We start from the raw sequence: 18,407 nt of genomic DNA, 5'->3' as shown, positions 1-18,407 counted from the left end.
TTTGACCTGTACAAGTACCAATACTGTCCACCACCATCAGCATACTGTCAGGATACAGCCACAATCCTACCAGTGCTCCAGAGAGGTCCCCCTGTCCTCATTGATGTGTTTTCCCCTTCAGGGACAAGTAAATGAGAACTGAGATTTTTTATTAATCCAACCAATTAGCCAGATAAGTCCCACTTAAAATGCAGGGACTTTTAAACATAACATTCATGTAGTAAGAAACAAAAACTACTAAAAATCATGTAGCAAAAAAAATATTAAGAATAACAGTTAATGGTCTGCACCTTTTACTATCAAAGAAAATCAGTTCTGCTTTAACATGTATAGCCTGTTGGTCCACAGACTAAAAAGCATCACTGAGACAGCAATTCAGACCCAAGCAGCAGGACAGCACACTGTACGTTGGGACATGTCACACCACTCTCCATAGTTTTCTCTAGCAAAGCAAAATTGTCCTCTGGAATTCTGTCATTTTAGTACTTCAGTAGTATACCAGCTGTTACTCTATTCTTGTACCTTTGGGGTTGTAGTTCAAAGAGCAACATTTCAGCAACTGTGCCAGTGTAAGGAGACATGCACTCCCACATCCAGTCTACAACCCCATCAGACACTGCGTCTTGCTTCTGTGCCACCCCTTGGGTTATAATGGGATGCGTGACTGTGTTGCCACACAGTAAATCAGACTGGGAAGTGCTCCAGATAAAAAATAACCTGGTAGGCTATTTTTTCAGCTGTATCAGTTTCTTAAACTAGTTTATTCCATTCCGCAGCCACATAAATATTTGTGCCAGAATATTTCAAGTGGTAGCATTGAGAAAAGAACAAGCAGCTGAGGGCTAAACTCAAGCCATTTAACTGCACTACCATCAAATATCCAGCAATAGCCTGAAAGTCCCATTCTGCCATTCTTACACATCCCAAAATGAACCTGTTGACAGGATCCTGTCTGATCATATAGTTGTTTGAGCTAACACAGATATTGTATTCAGATTAATTTCTCGTCTCCCCTTAAATAAAATCTTTCATTCACTTAACTAGCATTTTTTATTGTTGTTAATTCTAGGCAAATTTAGGCTTTTAATTAAAAAAATTAGGTTTTCTTCCTTACCTAAGCAACAACACATTACATTACTACATATGATTCAAAATGAGTAATCTTACCCTCTGTGTGCACAAAAATTTCTTCAAGTTGCTTGCTAAGGAAAGTTAACGTAAGGTTTAGCAGCTGCTCAGAAAAGTGTTTACTGTGAGGCTCCATATCGTTTTCTTTGACAGCTGAGCAAAGCAAGTTTAAAGCTGGCCTCAGCTCTTCCAAATCTGCAATATTTACATAAAAAGTTAAAACATCTGCATTCTACCATATGACTGATCACATAAATTTAAAATCTAAGTTAAAAGTCAGAGGCACGCTACAAAAATCTTCTAAAATGTGTCAAACGATATATGGAACATGCCATCAAAGTGCTTATAATACGTATGGCAGTATCAGAACACAACAAAAAACCCAACACATTATGCACCATTTCTCTCCTATTTTCCAGAAGCAGAGGAGTTGCAATACAGCATCATCCAAACATACATGAACACAGGCAATTCAATCTGTTTTTACAAACGCACAGCCATAAATACAAAGGCAATTAAATTTAAACCTCCGCATAGCTGAAAGTATTTTACTTACTTTTCAGGTAAGACTGGGATGCGCTATCAGTAGACTGTTCAGGTCCAGAGCAGGATGCAGACAGATTGAAAAGACTTTCTTTGCTTTTTAAAAATAAGTCTACTGTGTCTAGTTGACGATTTTCCAAACCTGCCTAGACAAACATGCAGCAGAACAAATATGCATGTATTCTAAAAATATATATTGTGCACTTAATGCTAGTATTTTTACTTCATACTCAGTGACAAAGTATACATGCAGAAAAAAAGAAGACATTTAAACTATGCATGCAACACCTGTAGCCTGAATTAACAAGGTGACCTGTTCAGTACCTGCCATGCTCCTTTAATAGGCTTTGCAGAAACCTTGCCCTGTATATTCAGAGGCAAAATGTTAATGCAGCAATTTATTATAGAGTTTGATTTGGGATATAAAATAAGTACTGTGAGAATCAGGACTTGGAATAAGCTTACAGCAACCAAAAATTGCTGTGACACTCCCCCCCATCAATTCACTTTCCATCACACCCTCCAAATAAAAACAAAAGAACCCTACCAAATGTCTTCATCTAAGCTCCCTCCCTCCAAACACAACTGAAAACATAGACTGACAGTATACTGAATGATGGTGTGGACAGACTGTTGCAGAATCTCAGACTTATGGAACAGTATATTTTTTAAACAAGGATCTCTGTCATCTAAAAGTAGAACTAGATCACTGGAAAACTGCAGACACACAAGGAGATTTGTTCTGTGGTCTGGTACATTAAAAATATTTTATCAGCTACTGTTAAGGGATACCAAGCAACATTTAGTAGCTTTAAGTTCTCCTCTTGGCTTCACAAGAGTGGTATGATAAAAACAAAAATCTAGTTCCAAGGATTTATTTTAATATTTGACATTTTGCAAGAGGACAAAATCTGCTGCTGAAATTGGCAAAAATGCTTTGGGTCCAATTAAGAGGGATTTTTGAGCACTGCTTAGTTTTTTTTTTTAATGTGCGTTAAATTTGTTGCTGTGTTTCTTCTTTTGGGTTACTCACCTGGGTTACTTGGGGTTTTTATTTAGTAACTAAACCACTACTTTTTGCCCCTAGGTTACTGAGGCATACTTTGTGTCCAAAATCACCATTAACATCGTTAAACTGCAATCATTACTTTAAAGAAGTGTTTTTGTTATCTGTAAGACATGAAACAGATTTCTTTACCTCTAGCGCATGTATCGGAATTGAACATCGTTCCCATCCATTGAGATGACAAACAGAATCTACGACTCCAGCGCTGCCATAGATCATCAATCTATTCAAAAACTCTTCTTGAGTTAAACCAAACAGAACTAAGGAGAGACCACGCTCTAAATAAAAGAATCAAACCATAATTAGAAATATATAAGCAAGTTGCGACACAGCAACATTTGTATGTACTGCCTCTCTTCCAAAATAATGACACAAAGCTGCAGTGGCTCCATTTGGATTTCCTCTCAGCAAGAACGCATTAGAAATTAGCCAACAGCAGCCAGGCAGACAAGGAAGAACACTACCAAATAAATAAATAAATAAAGCTTTTATCAGAAGCCTACATCTGAACAATTATACAAAAAAAACCCTCACCTGTCAGAAGTAGACATAATGGCATGTCTTCACTGCAATCCACATAAACACTATTTTTGTCAAAGTGGTAATACGTCACATCTTGCGACTCAAAATCCCAGAGAGCAAGAGTCAAACCTTTGTGATTTGTTAATACTACAAACAGGGCTTTAACTCCAGTTACCAATTTACACTCCAGTTTCACCACTTCTTGTGGTGCTTCTATGGGAATTTGTTTCCATTGCTGTCCTGCATCGCTGAGGTTTGTACCACCGCTTTGTAATGGTTTGGAAGGGGCCCACGTAACAGCCCGTGGAATAAAAGCCACCATCTTCTCAGAATTTTCATAGATTTCAGGATCATGATTTTCAAGATGGGTAAAAAACTGATACCAAGGTAAATTCAAGTCATTCACCAAATCTGGAGAACCTGGTCGTCTTCTCCTTACTCTGTCAGATAGGGAGGATAAGTGTGCCTTCCAGGACCTGAGGGAAGAAAGAAGTTACCTATAATACCAGGTATTACTCCAAGAACAATGCAGATAAATAAATTTCCAAAGTTTCCTCAGTTAAATAATATGCATTTTAAGCTTATAGATTCTATCCAGCATGTTGCGTTTTAACCTGAACAGGTCCTGTTTATTTCTATTTAAATACTGTTTGCAGCCAATTTGAATGATCACACCTGCATTAGCTGACAACACCCATGAAGCTGAGCATTTAATTCCAGGACTGAGTATTTATTATTTACACCAAGTTATAATTAACATATTTTATTAGTATTAATACCGCTATTACTAATTGTCACAACATGGTTAAAATGTTTTACATGAACACAAAATATATTGAAGTCCACATGCACTCGTCTGCACTAAACACACAACAAATTGTAAAGTACTTGGAATACAAAAATCTCTCAATACTGGTTCAAACTAAAGGTAACACCCTAAACAGTAATTACTATTCGGAAGCTGTTCAATGACATACGTAAAGTTGTCTCAGCCCATTTCCTAACATCGTCCTAACATTCAAAACATTTAAAGCAAAATGAGCTGATTTTACTCGCCGCAACTACAATTAAAAAAAATGCATCAGTTTATTTAATCAATGATCTAAAGGAGGTAGAACCCAGCCTGTTTTAGAAAGTATTTTCATTATGTACCTGTCTGTGCGGAAAGGCAATGACAAAAGCTCCATGCTATAGTCAGAACTAGCAAGGTCATCCTCATCAAGTCCTTCAGGAGGCTTCACTGGAAGATTTTCAGCATCTCTCTTACAGAGCAAATGCCCCGGGAACTGTCTGTAAAGAAATAAATACTAAATTTCACCTCCTTCAGATGATTTAAGATTTTTTTTTTCCTTCATGTTTAACTCCTCCAGGAGCTATCAGCGAAGCGGTTTTCTCTCAGATTAACAGCATTCACAAAAACGTATCCAGGTAAGCCATCAAAACATGATGCTATTTCCTTTGAGGTAGACAACACCTCTAAATTACAACCTAGTCCTAATTTATCAAGCAAAATCAGTAAAACTGTATCAGAATAGTTTAACAATCCCATACCCTACAGTATTTCTAAAATGTGCTACCAACCACCACTGGCACTAATTGACAGCACGTATCCTAATCTTCCTAGAAAAAATACAAACTTCAGTACAAAGTTTTTCTATTTCTTAAAGTCACAAAGCATAAATTGGAGCAAATAATATGGACAATCTTTAAACATATATGAAACTTCCACCCTATCACAGAGCCAGAACTCAAAACAAAGCAACAAGCATCTCTTCTATTATAGGACCAAGATTAGGCACTTTTTAAAGTTAGTTGTACTCAAACCTTTCATTTAGGAATTCTGCTGCAAACGTACCTGAAGTACATGTTTAGATCCACTGAGACGGCATAGTTGGAAGAACTGATGATCACAGCAACACTGAGATCATGTGACACTTTCACCGCAGTGAGTGGCGATGTGATGGTTGGACTCCTGTCCTTATCCTGCACGTCTCCCTGGCAGAGTGCTATGTTGATGTTTGCTAGTTTTGCACCATCAAGAGAGTCAAATATGTCTTTAAACAGCATCAAAGAAAACACCAGGCCTCAGATTGTCCAACAAACAAAAATTACATAGAAGGGGAATTTCTCTTAACCTTGCGGTCCAAGCCAATCTTGGCCCAACAAAACATTTAGAACTGTTCGTTTTACAAGAGCATTCTAAGCTCAGCTAGGATCAGAAATGAATTGTGCTAGATGCTGTACAAATACACAACTTGTGCCATCTCAAAAGAGTTAACTTACACTTAGAAGTGAACTGAGACGAATATATATTGGCAGTTATATAATTAGGAGGAAAAAGTAACCTGACTTTATTGCACTTTTTTACATATGTGTCAGAAAAAATTGACAAAGAATAGGTTAAAGTTGAACACCTTGTGGAACAGTCTGGCAGGTTTGAGCTCCTGTTCTTTAGAATACAAAATACAGCTATCTGGTTTCCAAGCTGTGATTCCCCACATATCTGTAGATAATTTCTAAGGGATCTAATTAAGAAAAGAAAGGCTAGTGACAGTAGACTTAAGCCTGTTATACACAGAACCCTATATCAAAAACACTGAAAGCCATTATTCTAGTGTGAAACAGATTTCCAGTGGCATGTTGAGAAACTTCATTTGATACATAACTATGGCATTTTTTACTACATTAATAGCACTTTGCTACACAACCCCTTTATTGAAAGCATCTTCAAAACAGACACGAATTTCTTTCAAGAAATTTCTGCTTAACCCTGACAGAAAAGAAAAATGACTTTGTTCTTCCAGATCGTTTACACTGAGAGCTATTCTCTACTGCAAAGGATACAAATCCGGCCAGAACTATCTAACAGAAACAAGATCCCCCTGCAGAAGTGTGTATCTGTTATTCTTTCCAAAACTTGCGGAGGCAAATCAAGGGTAAAGCAGTCACATGTCTCTATGGGTGAGTCTTTTCCAGGAAAGGTAAGATGCACAACAATAAAATTATTGAGCAGAAGTATGCATTTGTTGTTTTCAAAAGACAGTATCCTCAAAGATAAAACTGCAGACAGACCTGTAAATTTAAAGATATTTTAGGATTATAAAAATCTGGTACTTTTGATTTGTGAAGATATCTCAAGAAAATTACAGCTCAAATTCATTGCCTCTGCTGCCATCTTAACAAAAGTTGGGATGGGGAGGGGGGCTTGTTTTGTTTTAAATCTCACTTTCTATGTCAGAAGCACTATTTTTAGAACAGTTTCCTAAAACAGTGCAGGCTCTTTAAGTGGCAAATAGTACGAAAAATACAAAAAATAATTACAAAAATAATATTTCGGTCAGCACTGAAAATAAACACTACAAACTTTGGAAATAAAAATACTTTAGCAAGGGAGACTGTTTAAGAACATGTAAAACATCAAAGCTCTAGGTCCCTCAGACTGTGCATTCTAACTGTACACTACGTTTGCTAAGCACAGAACATAAGGTTAAAGGCATAACTAGTCCTTGCAGAATTAGTAAGGAGCCCCATCTGTTTTCTTCCCAACAGTTCCAATATTAAAGGGAAAATTGCAGATAGCAGGGTTGTATGAGTATGTTTTATTGAAGTTTATTTTTAACTTTGTATCACCCAAATACCTTACCCTACAACACTTTAACTCCCTCTATCAAAGTCATCTCTGAATACAGGAATGTCTCTATTATTTTTAAGTTCATTAATACTGCTACTGATCACTTTAAATCAGTGTGAAAGGATTTGACACTTCCCTAGTGTTCAGCCCTACTGCCTCAATTTGTTTCACCAGCTGAACCAGAATTAGACCTATAATAACTTCAAATACGGAATACACATTGAAATTTACTCACTAATGTTTTTAACTTCAAGGAGCTTTTTAAGTGTATCTTCCTTACAACTGTGCAGGGAAATCGGGTTGTATTTTCCATCTTCTGTAGTGAATTCATAAACAAACAGTTCATGACTTTTACTAAGAGCCAGTATTTTTGTCTTGCCTGCTTGCAGATCATCGTCTTCTGTATTCTCCCACATGAAGCTGAAGATACAACATTCAGTATGTTTACTGACCTTATTCTCTTTCCACATTTCATATGCTGAACAGCTCTGGAAGCGTACTAATGATGGGGAGTATAACTTTAACCTCTGGCAATAAAGATTCTGCCACTGCCCCGTCCCTCCCCAATAGAACATATTTCATCCCTAGCAGAGACTGCAACACAAGACAGTGCTTGAGGAATCCCTGCTTCTCTTCCTCTCAAGAACATAGGGATTTTCTATCCTTGTGTGTTTCTTTCCTTTAGTCATCCATGACATACGCCACATGAGTGATGCTCTGCTTCAGGACTTCTAGGAGGAGTAACACCAGCACTGCCAGCTAGGGAGAAGCAGAGCATATTGCCCATTTCCACACATTTTGCCTCCCCATTGCTCGGGCTGAGAAACTCTTCAGGTGTCTGTCTCCACACCTGCTCTCCTATGGAGAGGGGAGCCGGCAGAGACAAAACAGCTAGGAGGCCACTTAGGATGGTGCAGAGTGAAACACAAGACCAGAGCACCATAACTATGTTGGTATTGCTTGACACTGCAGATGTTTAGAACTGCAATGTGACTGTGGTTTTGACTCAGCTTTAAAAGCTACTACAGCAGATTAAAAACATCTTGTGATCGCTGAATGACACGCATAAGAGCTTGCCTCTGACCAGCAGACAAGAAGTCAAGCAGTCAGGGCACTATGAAATTTTAAGCCAGCAACTCGACAAAAACAGATTAATTTTCTTCTTGTTTTTGATCTACTGTAATGAATACATCCACAACTAAACAAATAAGCAGGTATAAACCAACGTCCCCTCCAGCAATTGTATTTTAAGTGGAGAGCATCCCATTTCAAGGCAAGGTTTGAAAGTCCCCCTCAGTCTCCTGCAGCTTTCAGGGCCCGCCCTTGCCTGGGCAGGACTGCTCCCTTTCGGGGAGCACCCTCAGCCCCTGGGGTCCACCCGGCGCCTCTCCCCAAAGCAGAGCGACGCCGGGGGACCCCTCCCGGCCTCCCCTTCCCCTGCTCGGCCCCTGCCACTTACTCAGCCCAGGCTCCCGGGAGGACGCTGCCCCGGGCCCGGCCGCCTCCGCTTGGCACCAGAGACTCCAGATAGATCCCACCAGGGACCAGGAGGCTGCCCAGAGCGTCCTGGCCCCTGCTCAGCCGGACCCAGGCTGCGTCCCGCAGGGAGCCCTGCGCCTCCCCCGAGAGGGACGCCAGCAGTACGCGCAGGTCCCGCTTCGCCCCCTCCATCCTCCTCAGGGAAGGCCGCCACCCCCGGCCTAACGACCACCCTCAACCCGACCTGCCGCCATCTTGGACGGGGCAGTCCTTCCTTCCGGTCAGCTGACAGGGCCGACCAGTGCTGTGGCGAGACTACAACTCCCAGGAGGCACCGCGGCCCAGGGCCGGGAGGCTCTGAGGGCAATGCACGCAGGGAGCTGTAGTCTCCGTGAGCGGCAGCGGGCGGTGACCGGGCTGCCGCCACCTTCGCTCCCTGCGGGCGGTGAGACCGAGGTAGGCAACTGCCTCCGGGGGTCTTTATGTTCATCATGGCACCCGAGGACACGGTTCTGCCCCCAGCTGTGCCGTCTGAAGAAGCTCGAGACCTGCAGCAAATCTACCCCTAATTACCATCATCGAACCCGCGCCTCATCCTGTTAAATCTTGCCGCTCTAGCTTGGAAAGTAAATCATTACGGCTCCCTCCCCCGTGCTCCTTTAGAAGCTTTGTTGCTAACTGTTATTTGGAAAGTGAGAGGGTTTTTTTTTTGGGGGGGGGGCAAAGCCCGGCAGACGGGGGGGTGTTTGTGCGTGTATGGACGGGCTGGCAGCGCCATGGCGGCTCCACAGAGCCCAGCTACAGCCGACAGCGCTGCTCGGGGCCCCTGAGCCTCCTCCGGCTACCAGAGGCAGCCGGAGGGGGCTCAGCGACCCTGCGCAGCGCAATGAGGCGACCCGCGCAGCAGCAAAACCCCGCCAACGCGGAGGTTGCGCCTAACCACGCCCACCCCCCGCCCCCTGGGCGGTGCCAGCCTCTAGAGACCCCGCCCTCAGGCCGGGCCTCCTGGCCCCGCCCCACGAGCAACTTCCCGCTGGCGGCGGCGACGGATGGTGGCCGCGAAGGTCCGGTTCGCGCTCTCCCATGGCGGAGCGGGAGGATGTCGCTGGTGTTGGGGTTGCTGTCGCACACGTTGAACAGGGTGCTGCGGTACTCCGGGCTGCGTAGGGGTTGCCATGCCCCCCGGAATCAAGCCATGGAGCAGGACAAGGCGCTCGAGGTTTACGGTGACTGTCGCGGGGCTGTTTGGGGGGGGTCCCTCGGAGAGGCCTGGGCTGAGGGGTCTGTGAGGGGCCGTGGGTGGTGAGCGGCCCTGGGGGCTGTTGGTGCCGTGCCCTTTTGGGGGGGGCTGGGGGGGTGAGGTGGGGGAAGCCAGGCCCTGCCCAGCCCTTTGCGGGGGGCCGAGAGCTGTGTCCCGGGGTTTTGTGTGGGAGCGCTCCTGAGGGGCTGGGGGAAGGTGGCCGCTCTCGCTGCGGGGCAGGAAGGAGGTACGTTTGGCTTGCTTGCGAACTGGAATCACTGCCAGGGATGTGGGGCGGGGAGGGGTTACCCTTGGGGTGCTGAAGAGTCAGGGAAGTGTTAAGGGAAGGGTGAGGGCCTGTCTCGGGTGCCTGCTAGCTTTCCCCAGCCACACGGCCAGCCCCAGGCTGTGTCTGGAGATGGGGTGGATGCTGTGACCTTGGCATGGTCACTGTTAGTTAGGATCCTGAGCAAGGAGCGTGCTGAGAGAGCTGCCTGAATGCACTGCTTGACTGGTGGGTGATCTGCTGCTTCCCAGCTCCCGAGCTGTGGGAGAGGGGCTGGAGTGCTGCCGGGCTTGCTCAGTCCCTGTGTTGGGGGGAGTTACCTTAGTGTTTCATCACCTTAGACAGAAGAGGAGCTGGACACACCTGGAAAGGCAAGTAATTCCAGAAAGGTCAGCCAGTTAGTCCAGCAAAATGGCGATTTCTGTTACTGAACGACTGAGGTTTTTGTAAAATATGGAAAGGTTTCACTTCTGGAAATGTTGCATGTAGGATCTTAGAGGATTCGAAAAACATTGTCAAGCTTCAAGGCGCTGTTATTTTGTAGGCAGTTAGGAGCAGTGTGAGGATTTTATGCAGCACTGTACATGTTTTTGTCTAAAAAGAATAAAAAAGGAAACAATGTCAAACTAACTCATTTTTAAAACTTGAGTGATGTTTAAATATAGGCATTTTGAAACATCAGTAGTTCTAGGTAATAACTTTGGTTATGAACCTTAACCATGTAAGTAGTCCTGTTGATTTCAGTTCATCCATAGGGTTATGCTTGTGCATGATCTTCGCAGAACTAAAGCATCTGTGTAAAATTTAGATTTAAAAGACCAGAGGCATCCATGAAGTACTGCTGAACTATATCGACTTCAGTGTTCCTCTCACTGTTTGGTGATGCAGTTGATTTCCTCTTGGGCCTTTTCACATAGAAAGAGGATAAAATTTAAAAATAGAGGAAGAAATGTATCGAAAACTACAAGGAAATGTGTATGTGAAGATACTTACGTTGTATGTATATGTGAAGTAATTTCTTATTTGGCTAAGACTTTAAGCAAAAAGTGATATTAGAGCCAGAACAATGGAAAAAAGGTGAAAATACTTTTTATTGGTCTGACAAATAAGGCTATTTGTCTGTTTGCTGGTAAACATTCTAACAAAGCCAAACGGTTTGTTTGCTTGTTACCATCATGATCCTTCATGTAATTGAGGGGACAGTTACCAGTTCTTTGGGAGCACAGAACAAATAGCCTTGTGACATCTACTGTGTCTTCTAGGTTTGTAATTCAGCAGCATAACATCCTTATGATGTAGACAGAGAAACAGAGGTTGGGGGCTTCAGAAAAATTCAAGCCATTGTCTGCTTCCCTGGAAGTCAGGGAATGGGGCTCAGTTCTCTCATTCATCCCAAGTTTTGTTTTATGGTATGAGTGATGACAGCTTACTTGGGAAAGCAAGTGTTTCCCAGCCCGGCTGAAAGGATTACCTGGGTCTTGAGAGTACTTTGAGTGCCCTTGCAGGAGGATGAGAGGTTCTGAGAAGGTGAGCTGAGTACCAGGAGTGAAAGCTTGTACAACTGTACAAATGTAAGTCTTTTCCTTGCTCACGGGTCAGAGACTTTAGGGCATATCTCTGACTTCAGGCATACCCTTCTCAGACGGACGGAGTCCAGACAGACATGAACTGCGGTTCCTGCCCACTGGCTGCCTGCTTCCTTCCTGCCTGGAAGTAATATAGCAATATTAGTGCCATGTTGTACTATGCCTGTGATCCCTGCTGAGAGGCTGGGCCTATCAGCTTAATGGCAGGAATGCACTGAATGCAGCTTTGCAGCTCTCAAGAGCTGGGTGGGTCTGTCTGTACCTGAAGATAGACTGAAGTAATTTGCCATAGTGGAGCCTGGTATCACATTTGCTTTAGCAATACAGTTAGCTATTGTAGTAGAGCTATTGGTAGGGCTACACTACAACTAAAATCACTATAGCTAGCTAAAAATACCTACCCATTCTTTTTTTTTAACCTGGTTTGTTTTTTTTAAACTGATCTTAACCTGTATCCCTTTAGTTACCTTATTTATACCAGAAATGCTTGTACTTGCACTTCTGAGGGACAAACAACTGCATACAAGGCAGAAGTGAGTGAGAGGTGATAGCTGGGAACTTCCTAGGTTTGGCCTTCACTGTCAAAATTGGTTTTTCTTCAAGTTATGCTGGGTACATGGCACAGATGTGAATAGGCTAGAGATCTCATTGCCTATCTTTCTGTTCTGCATTACTCAGCAAACACATTGAAATGCAGAGACTTATTTTTTCAGGTATTCATGTACTCTCTTGTGCATTATTTTTCAGTGTCCTATAATCAAATATTGTAGCTTTGGAATATTACTTTAAAACCTTTTGCTCTATGGAAAAGCAACAATAAATGTAATTCTGTTTCATTGTATGATGAAACCTCCTTAGGCTAATCCACATCACATTGCTTCTATAAAAGGCAATGCTGCTTATCATTTTCTATACAGGTATATTAAACCTAGTTGATCCCCACATTTTACAACCTAAGGAAGGGACCATTGATACAGATAAATATGGATTAGTGCATTATTTTTGTATTGGCTTTCCCTAAGATGGCTTCAAAATCTTATCTGTGAGGCCCAGGCTGGGAATTGGAGAGAAGATGATGAGAAGGAAATCTGGCTTTTCTTGTTAATAAGTTAGGTTTTGAAAAACCTGAAAGGCAAGCAAACCTATCTGAAATACTACATCCATGTGTATCTAGACTAATATTATATGACCTGTAGTTCCGAAGGTAATACATATCCTTTAATAGGCATGTTTTGATTTCTGTTTATTATAACAGGATTGTAAAAATAATAGCAAGTTTAGAGCTGGAACATGAAAAATACATGCACAGTGAACAACAAATGCCTCAATTTGCCCAGTTCCGAAGCAACTTGTGAGACAATGTATCACTGGTATTTACAGCTCTGTCTTTTCTGAAGTGGAACAAAATAAACAATGCTGGGAAGATGGTTTCTAATAAAAGTACCTTTTATTACATTCAGGAAAGCTACTTTATTGTTGGTCACTTGTCTTCTGCTTTAGATATAATTCGTACTATCCGGGACCCAGAGAAACCTAATACTTTAGAAGAACTGGAAGTGGTAACGGAAAGCTGTGTTGAAGTGCAAGAGATAGGTGAAGATGAGTATCTTGTTATCATCAGGTTTACACCAACAGTACCTCATTGCTCGTTGGCTACTCTCATTGGTAAGTTTTCTATTTCATTATAGCTGTAACAAGGAGCATAAAGTTAATTTTAGATTGTCTGAATAACATCAGTCTTAGTTAAAATTCAGTATGACTTTGCCAGCAGTTTGACCAGGAATTTAATCCTGAGAACCCTACTAGGAATGCAAACAAACAAAAACCAGAAGAAATGTTGGGACATCCATCTGTTTTTATCAAGTTGGGGAAACTTCAGCTTCAAAGCAAAGCTCTCAAACATCTACTGGGAAGTGGTACAGAATTCCTTCTTTATATTCTCCGAATTATTTTAGTAATGTTAAATTGAAAATTTATCAGGTCTTAAATTTAAAAAAAATGTTAAAACTTTATGATTGTCTCCCTTATCTTTCCCTTACCTTATGGGCTGTTCTCCATTCCCACACATTTATAAAAACCCCACATGCAATCCAAGAATACCAAAAAAAGTTCTGAACTGTTAGGAGTTTGAAAGCAGTTAAGTTGAATGAGAATCTACCCTGGCTTATTTTGTCTTTTTTTTTTTCTTTCCCTTATTATTTGTGGTGAGATTACGTCTGAAAAATCACATCTGAGTTCTCTGAAATGATTTGTTTAAATGTGCCAAGGTTAGCAACTCTTACCATTATATATCAATACTAAGATTTCTTAGTCTGTTTTAAAGATTTTAGGGAAAATAAGTCTTTAATTTAATGAAGAAGTACATGTATTTATGCCCAAATAAACCTTTGCAGCTTTATGTAGAAAGTGGACTATAGATAGCAAAGCATTGTCATGTCAAAGAGTAATAATTTATTTATAGTTTGACCCTGTTAGGAGCATCAGTGGGTTACGGCTCAGACCTGAGGATCAATGGTGTACATGTCAAATTTTAAACTTCATGCTAATCATGTTCTCAGCACTTAAATGTCAGCCAGGTCTTTGATGTCTGTTTGTGCAGTCGTTATCAGTATTGTGGACCTCTGAAGCGTAGTTCCTCATGCTGTTACAGGAAAGGGTTATGGTTACTGTTTTAAATAGCTGGGTAGTATATGTAAGAATGTAGTCAGTAAACAGGTGGGTTTTTTTCCAAACTTCCTTATCGGTACAGAGTACTCTTAAGCTGGTAGTTCTTCTGGGGAGTATTTTCTATGGCTGTTACCACTAGCTCAGCCTGAGGACAAACTGGGGCTACGGTATGGCTTTGTCTGTGTGTAGCTCATTGTAAAGCCAGGCCTTGTGGTGAAACTGCAATGGGCTAGTGGTAGGGGTGTCCCCAAACTTGGATCTTGCTCCCAAAGATGAACCACAACGCTCCTCTTTTCAGTCTGTACGTTAGACATCAAGTAGTGAAGTTATGAGCTTGATTTGCCCCCAAGTCATTGCAGGCTTGTGTTCTTCAAGCAATTTATGTTGGATTTTTTTAACAAATGTTAGAAAACAAAAAAAGCATTCTTCTCAGTATAGATGCAGCCACAGTGACAGCCCGGAAGCTCTATCAAAAATATAGAAGGTGGCTGGAAATGGAGGAATTTGTCTGTATTTAGTGTTTCCAGGAGGTGTTTAGAGACCAGAGACCTCCTAAGCTTGTAAGACATGTATGAGCTTAACTGAGAAACTACATCCAAAGGGTCAAACCACAAATTATTTAGTCTCCTCTGTGGCTTGTGCTGCTCAGAATACAAAAGGAGAAGGTTGTCAGTTATACTGGTGTTTTTTGATTGTTAAATATGGATTCTCTGAAAATGCACCTCAAACCTTGAATTTTACAAGAAAATCTCTTATCTGTTTTGCTTAACAGGCCTTTGTTTAAGAATAAAACTTCAGAGATGTTTGCCTTTTAGACATAAGGTAAAGTATCTGTTCTGGATCTTTAAATTACATGAATGTATGCCAAGTTCTCTGTAAAAGAATGTGTGCTGCAAGATCAAGTAATATGCAAGCTGTGATTAAGGATGGGGTCTTTTTAAAGTCATTTGCCTATGGAGGGAGAGAATGTTGTAGTACAGTGTAGCACCTGAAGGGATCTGTGAATAACTGTGGTTCTTCCTTTCCTTTACGAAAGACCATTTATTGCTGCACTTCTGAAATACACTGTGTTTCAAGAGATTTCCTCACCGGCTGTCATTTGAGTTCTTGCTTGGTGGAAGAGAAGCTGTTTTCAAATCCAGTGTTACAAAGAATTGAAGTAATATTCTTGCCTTGGGGAAAATTAATTTGGCCTTCTGCAATATTTCAATATATCTAAGCATCATAAATGTAAAATGTTAATAGTTACTGACTCTGCTGTACCATTTGGAATATCTGAGAGTTGTCTCCAGTGGACCAACTCTCTGTGAGCGAGCAGCCCTGAAAGCAAGAGAACTACCCTGTTGTCAGTTAGAAACTGATTAAGTGGAGTTCCACTACTTTATGTAGGCATCATCTATGAAGTAAAAACTTCAGAACAGATTCATTAGAGTTTAGAAGAACTGCAGAATTCAAAACTGGAACTGCGTTGAGGGAATCTCTTTATGATCTGTGTCTTAGGAACTGTTGTATAGATGGCATACGGGCCTGACCCTGGTCAGTATATTGTTCCTAACAGGGGCCAGCCCTGGCTATGCTGCTGGAGTGTAAGAAGCTATATAGGAAACAGGGGGTTAATACATCCTTAAAGAAAGCTGTTTGGGTCTTAGCAGGAACTAAGAGTAGACTTTTAATGACAAGCATAGTCTTTTGTAGGCCTTTAGAAACTTGCCCGAAATAATTTAAAGTATAAATTAATTAGCTGAGGATTTCTGCTGTTGATTTTGTTGTTGTTGTTTTGTTTTTATAGTTGATAGCTTCATCTTTCTAGTTGAACAGTGTAAAGTGAGACTTGCATTTCTAGAAAATTAGGTAGGTAGTGATTTGTTATGCTGGACACGTGGTAACAAATAGGTTTAGCTTCAGTGAGGTATGATAAAAGGCATAGGATTTGTTTACTTGGTTTTCCTTTGATACATCAGTTTTATGAGATCTCCTTGCAGTTCAGCATGTGTGAGGGTTTGGTTGTTGTTTTTCCCAGGCCTGTTAAATGCATGAAGGTGATTTACGTCTGTTTAGATTCTAGTCTTATAATCTGTTCCCATGCAGGAAATACATACTGCATTACACTACCATTTTCAAATAGAATACCTGTGATTCTCATTATTAAGCAAAACTTGTTAGGAATATCTAGGAATCTCTCCCTAAGGATGGCTTTTCAAGAGTGCTTAGCTTGTGAAAGTGACACTTGCAATTCTGGTGGCTTTTAAACAAACTGTTCCTGAAATGTGGCCCACAGAGAACATGTTGAGAAAGTAGTGCCAATTCTCCACTCGGTTTCCAAATAGCCTAACTGCTATTACTTTTTCACAAGAGCAGTTGATATTAGTGAGGAATGAATTCCTCCACAATTTTGAAGAAAGATTATTGGGGCCTCTCTGAAATGGGGGAGGAGATTGTCCTGTGACTGCATTGCAGTGAAGTCTAAGATCAGCTCTTGACATTGATCCCCTTTTGTTGTCTGTGAACATTTTTAGAAGTATGAATTACATGCATTCTATGTGTACTGTACAATTTTTTTCTTCCAGTAATGAATATATTCAACTGTTGGTATGTGCATCTAACATTATTGTTCTCTCCTCTAGCTGGAAATCTACATATCTGAAGGTACACATTCCACTGAAGAAGACAGTAAGTAAAGCTTATGAATGAGTGCTGCTTTAGACTGTATGTTTGTGTTCTTTTGAGAAGTGCTTTTCTTCCCCTACCTTACTATCCTTTTCAGAAAGGAATACACTGTTAAAGCTTTAAAATGAAACATGTAGTTGAGGCTGTTTCAAAAGCTGCATTGGTAGTGTGAACATATGCTGCTTGTTGTTGTTGGTTTGGTTTTTTTTTAAGCAACCAGAAAAACCCCCTGCAGTTCTTGCAGGTGTTGAGTGTTGAGAAGTTGCTACTGTGCTGCTGAATAATTAACATGAAGAACTACCTGACTGGTTGATCTCTCTGTCTTAACATCATCATAACAAAAACATAAGTTTCTCAGTCAATATTTGAAATAAAACTTACAGGACATCGAAGTTCTTTCAAAGCTATAGCCAATCACTGTCTTAAACAGCTGTTGAAGCCTTTGTCCAAGCAATGTCCCAGGCTTTTTTGTTCTTAAGCATTTAGGTATCTTTGTATGGCAAAAATTGGTTCTTTTGATTAAGTGACTAGAAATTGAACCTGGAGAACTAGGACTACTAATTTATCACGAATTTCACACTTGATTTTAAGACATGTCATTAGAGCATCTTACATTCTTTTCCTGAACTAGAAAAGTAACAAAAATATTTGGTTTCTGATAGTTGTTTTTATGTGACTGAGCTTTCATTTGCTTTGTTCCCAATTTCCTGTTAATCCTCTGTCCTTTGACTACTGGCTCTTGAGCACCCTCATATTCTTCTTGTCTTGCCATCCTTCCATTGTGTGTGCAACAACCTTCTTATTCTAGGCCATCCAACTTAAATGTCTGCCTGTACAGTGCTTTATTGGCTATTGTACGAATTTCAGTTTTGGATATTATGCAAATAATATCTTCCACCTAAAGAGAAAATTGAAAAGAAAGTTGATACAATGTACTGTTACTGTACATTTTCTCAGTCTTTGAGCTGGCCATTCACTAGGTTTGGAAAATCTTCACCGCACTATGGTACCTTGCGTTTGTCACGTTACTGATGCAGTATGTGTGAAGTACCACTGAAAACTGCTTCTGACTTTACTTCTTGTGATGTTTTGCAGTCAACAAGCAAATCAATGACAAAGAGAGAGTAGCAGCTGCGATGGAAAATCCAAACTTGCGTGAAATTGTGGAGCAGTGTGTTACAGAGCCTGACTAATAGCTACAATACCCACAGAGTTATCATTTTGATACATTTCTTAAAATATCTTTGTTTAAAAAAAAAGAAAATAATAATAATAATCAAGGCCTTGAGTTTAATACTTGAGTTCTTTTTATCTTCCACATGTTTTTTAAAAGAAATTGTTTATAAGATAGATTTAAATTATGATGAATTAGTCTCTAAAATAAAGTGAAGCGTATAGTGTTAAGAGTTTGTAATTTCTGGTGTCCAGAGAAATATTTTATGATTAAAAACAAACCAACACATATGTATTGCCTTCTGATTGTGATATAAATTCAGTTTTGCAAGTTAAATTTCTACATTGTTTCAATCACTGCACTGTAAAAATAAAACAGATTCTTGTACTGAAATGCTGCTTTATGAGTTCAGAAAGTT

The 18,407-nt window shown here is 40.7% G+C and overlaps 2 protein-coding genes across 3 annotated transcripts in view; one reads left to right on the top strand and one right to left on the bottom strand.

Moving 5' to 3' along the window:
* Window positions 1-8,648, bottom strand: part of SPG11 (SPG11 vesicle trafficking associated, spatacsin) — a 35,262-nt gene extending 26,614 nt beyond the window's left edge. Inside the window, exons 1-9 of the mRNA XM_075044720.1 lie at window positions 8,350-8,648; window positions 7,126-7,310; window positions 6,104-6,331; window positions 5,115-5,313; window positions 4,412-4,549; window positions 3,272-3,735; window positions 2,870-3,015; window positions 1,685-1,817; window positions 1,168-1,323 (exon numbers count right to left, since the gene is read on the bottom strand). Coding sequence (XP_074900821.1) covers window positions 1,168-1,323; window positions 1,685-1,817; window positions 2,870-3,015; window positions 3,272-3,735; window positions 4,412-4,549; window positions 5,115-5,313; window positions 6,104-6,331; window positions 7,126-7,310; window positions 8,350-8,561 — 1,861 coding nt within the window. The 5' untranslated portion in view covers window positions 8,562-8,648. The remainder of the gene's footprint in view (window positions 1-1,167; window positions 1,324-1,684; window positions 1,818-2,869; window positions 3,016-3,271; window positions 3,736-4,411; window positions 4,550-5,114; window positions 5,314-6,103; window positions 6,332-7,125; window positions 7,311-8,349) is intronic.
* A 696-nt stretch (window positions 8,649-9,344) lies between these two features.
* CIAO2A (cytosolic iron-sulfur assembly component 2A) lies at window positions 9,345-18,382 on the top strand. Of its 2 annotated transcripts, XM_075044718.1 has the most exons (5): window positions 9,345-9,595; window positions 12,982-13,146; window positions 14,921-14,970; window positions 16,773-16,818; window positions 17,911-18,382. In XM_075044718.1, exons 1-5 carry the CDS (start codon window positions 9,469-9,471, stop codon window positions 18,006-18,008), a joined length of 486 nt encoding a protein of 161 aa, XP_074900819.1. In that variant the 5' UTR covers window positions 9,345-9,468; the 3' UTR covers window positions 18,009-18,382. The 2 variants fall into 2 exon arrangements, with proteins under 2 accessions (XP_074900819.1, XP_074900820.1); XM_075044719.1 differs by lacking the exons at window positions 14,921-14,970; window positions 16,773-16,818; window positions 17,911-18,382 and adding an exon at window positions 13,691-13,716.
* Window positions 18,383-18,407: the final 25 nt, after the last annotated feature.

The sequence above is a fragment of the Buteo buteo genome, chromosome 13 (assembly GCF_964188355.1).
Source record: "Buteo buteo chromosome 13, bButBut1.hap1.1, whole genome shotgun sequence".
NCBI classification, from domain to species: Eukaryota; Metazoa; Chordata; class Aves; order Accipitriformes; family Accipitridae; genus Buteo; species Buteo buteo.
This window is presented reverse-complemented; position numbering and strand designations above follow the sequence as displayed.